Source organism: Antechinus flavipes, chromosome 2, assembly GCF_016432865.1.
Source record: "Antechinus flavipes isolate AdamAnt ecotype Samford, QLD, Australia chromosome 2, AdamAnt_v2, whole genome shotgun sequence".
NCBI classification, from domain to species: domain Eukaryota; kingdom Metazoa; phylum Chordata; class Mammalia; order Dasyuromorphia; family Dasyuridae; genus Antechinus; species Antechinus flavipes.
In genome coordinates this window covers 262,105,470-262,107,629 of record NC_067399.1, presented here as the reverse complement: position 1 = coordinate 262,107,629, position 2,160 = coordinate 262,105,470, and the positions used below count along the sequence as shown (strand labels likewise).

The following is a 2,160-nucleotide window of genomic DNA, read 5'->3' as shown; positions in this document are numbered from 1 at the left end:
AAATTGTGTACTATGAATTTAGAATGGATCCAGTCCAGAAATCCATCATGGTTTGTCTCTGGTTTCTTTCAATAGTATGTGAGTAGGACTGTAGGCAGCAAATGGTAGAAGTAATCTGAGGCTGAAGTTTATAGATCTTTGATGGACTAAGAGGTTCAAGGGCCTTAGCAGAAGAACTCACTGTAGAAGTAAAGGAAAGAGAGTAGCCAGTGCAGAGATGAAGGCTTGAGAGGAAAAAACTGATGAGTGGGGGAATTGAAGCTCACAGCAAAGTTGAAGAGCAGATTTGGATGCTAGAAAAAGTGACCTGGGAAAATGGTGAGGATGTTCTCTCCACCAGTGCAGCAATTGCTCTGCAATCTACAAAATGAAGAATTACCTGAGATACTGATAGTCTAAATGACCTACCTATAATTACATAGATAATATGAGTCAACGACATTAAATAGAAAAGCTGAAATTCAGATCCTCTGGATTCCAAACTCATCCCCCTATCTACTATGTCATGTTTTCTCTCATATCTATATTACAGATAAGGAAACTAGAAGTAGATAGTAAATAAATCCAGAGTTAAATAGGAAGGTAGTGGCAGACCCAGGACTAAAAATGAGGATTCTTCCATTCCAATTCAATGACCTTTGTTAACTAAAATCTAATCTAAATCACCATTGATTGCATTTTGCTTTGTATTATTGTGTTGCTTTACAGGATAAAGAAGTTCATTTGTATCTTCTACCAATAGATAGGAGACATCAAAATTTTGCCTCTCCAGCAAAAATAAGGATATTTACCATTTGATTGAAATAAATGAAATTTAATGTACATTTCCCAGAGAAAAGCATTTAATCTCAATTTAATTTGTGTTTTTATACTTAGCACCATCTTCATGACTTCTGAAAAAAGAAATGTTTCTGACATAGAAAGCATGGTCAGTTCTGTTAGTCACTTCATCCTCTTGAGCTTCTCCTCCAGCTGGGAGATACAGATGGTCTACTTTGTGGTATTTTCAGTGATTTATATGCTAACTTTAATGGGAAATGCATCTATTGTGTGTGCTGTGCGCTGGGATCGGCACCTCCATACACCCATGTACATACTCTTGGGGAATTTCTCCTTTCTGGAGATCTGCTATGTCACCACAACTGTTCCCAACATGTTGGCCAATTTCCTTTCTGAGACCAAGACCATCACCTTTGTTGGTTGTTTTGTCCAATTTTATTTCTTCTTCTCCTTTGGCTGTGATGAAGGCTTCTATCTTTGTATCATGGCATTTGATAGGTACCTTGCTATCTGTCGTCCACTTCATTACCCAACCATCATGACTACCCACCTCTGCACTGGCTTGGTGATCTTTGGCTGGTCATGTGGCTTTGTCCTCTTTCTAATACCAGTTGTTCTCATCTCACAGTTGTCCTATTGTGGCCCAAATATTATTGATCATTTTGTGTGTGATCCTGTCCCACTGATGGCCCTTTCATGTTCCAAAGCCCATACCACAAAGCTCATTTATTCTACTTTCAATACTATCTTTATGGTTGGTACTTTTATCTTCATCCTCATCTCCTATGCCTTGGTCATTATTTCTGTGCTGCGGATCCCCTCTGCAGCTGGCAAACATAAAGCTTTCTCTACATGTGCTTCACATCTAGCTGTAGTCATCTTATTCTTTGGTTCGGTTATGATGATGTATGTGCGGCCAGGATCAGAGCAACCAGTAGGATTCCAGAAAGTTGTGACCCTATTTTATTCGGTTATCACTCCACTCATCAACCCCTTGATCTACAGCCTTCGAAACAAGGATATGAAGGCTGCTCTGAGGAAAGTTCTGGTAACCAAAAGGGCTTCTCACAAGACATGAAAGGCTATTGTGAAACTATTCAGTCCACAATCTGATATTACAATGGAAAGGTACATAGTAAAGATATGTATCTGCAGAACTCTATGGGATTCATCATTAAACTGTACAATCCTAAAGGTCTACTTATCAGTTTAGGAAGCAAACCCAAAGTGGTAACTACAAATTTTTTTTTGAGGATAAAGGCAAAATGAGATTTTAATTCACATTTTTTCACTTATGAATATGTCCTGGGCAATTTTTTTTTAACATTCTGTAATTCAATTTCTAAAATAGTGAGAATATAATCTGTGTTTTAGTATGTT

The 2,160-nt window shown here is 37.9% G+C and overlaps 1 protein-coding gene across 1 annotated transcript; it reads left to right on the top strand.

The window, feature by feature from the left end:
* The first annotated feature begins 922 nt into the window (after positions 1-922).
* LOC127546610 (olfactory receptor 11G2-like) lies at positions 923-1,858 on the top strand. Its single transcript, XM_051973636.1, has one exon. It carries the CDS (start codon positions 926-928, stop codon positions 1,856-1,858), a length of 933 nt encoding a protein of 310 aa, XP_051829596.1. The 5' UTR covers positions 923-925.
* The last annotated feature ends 302 nt before the right edge of the window (positions 1,859-2,160 follow it).

Coding starts and splice junctions, on each gene's coding strand:
- LOC127546610 (XM_051973636.1), top strand. CDS start 926: ATGGTCAGTTCTGTTAGTCACTTCATCCTCTTGAGCTTCTCCTCCAGC.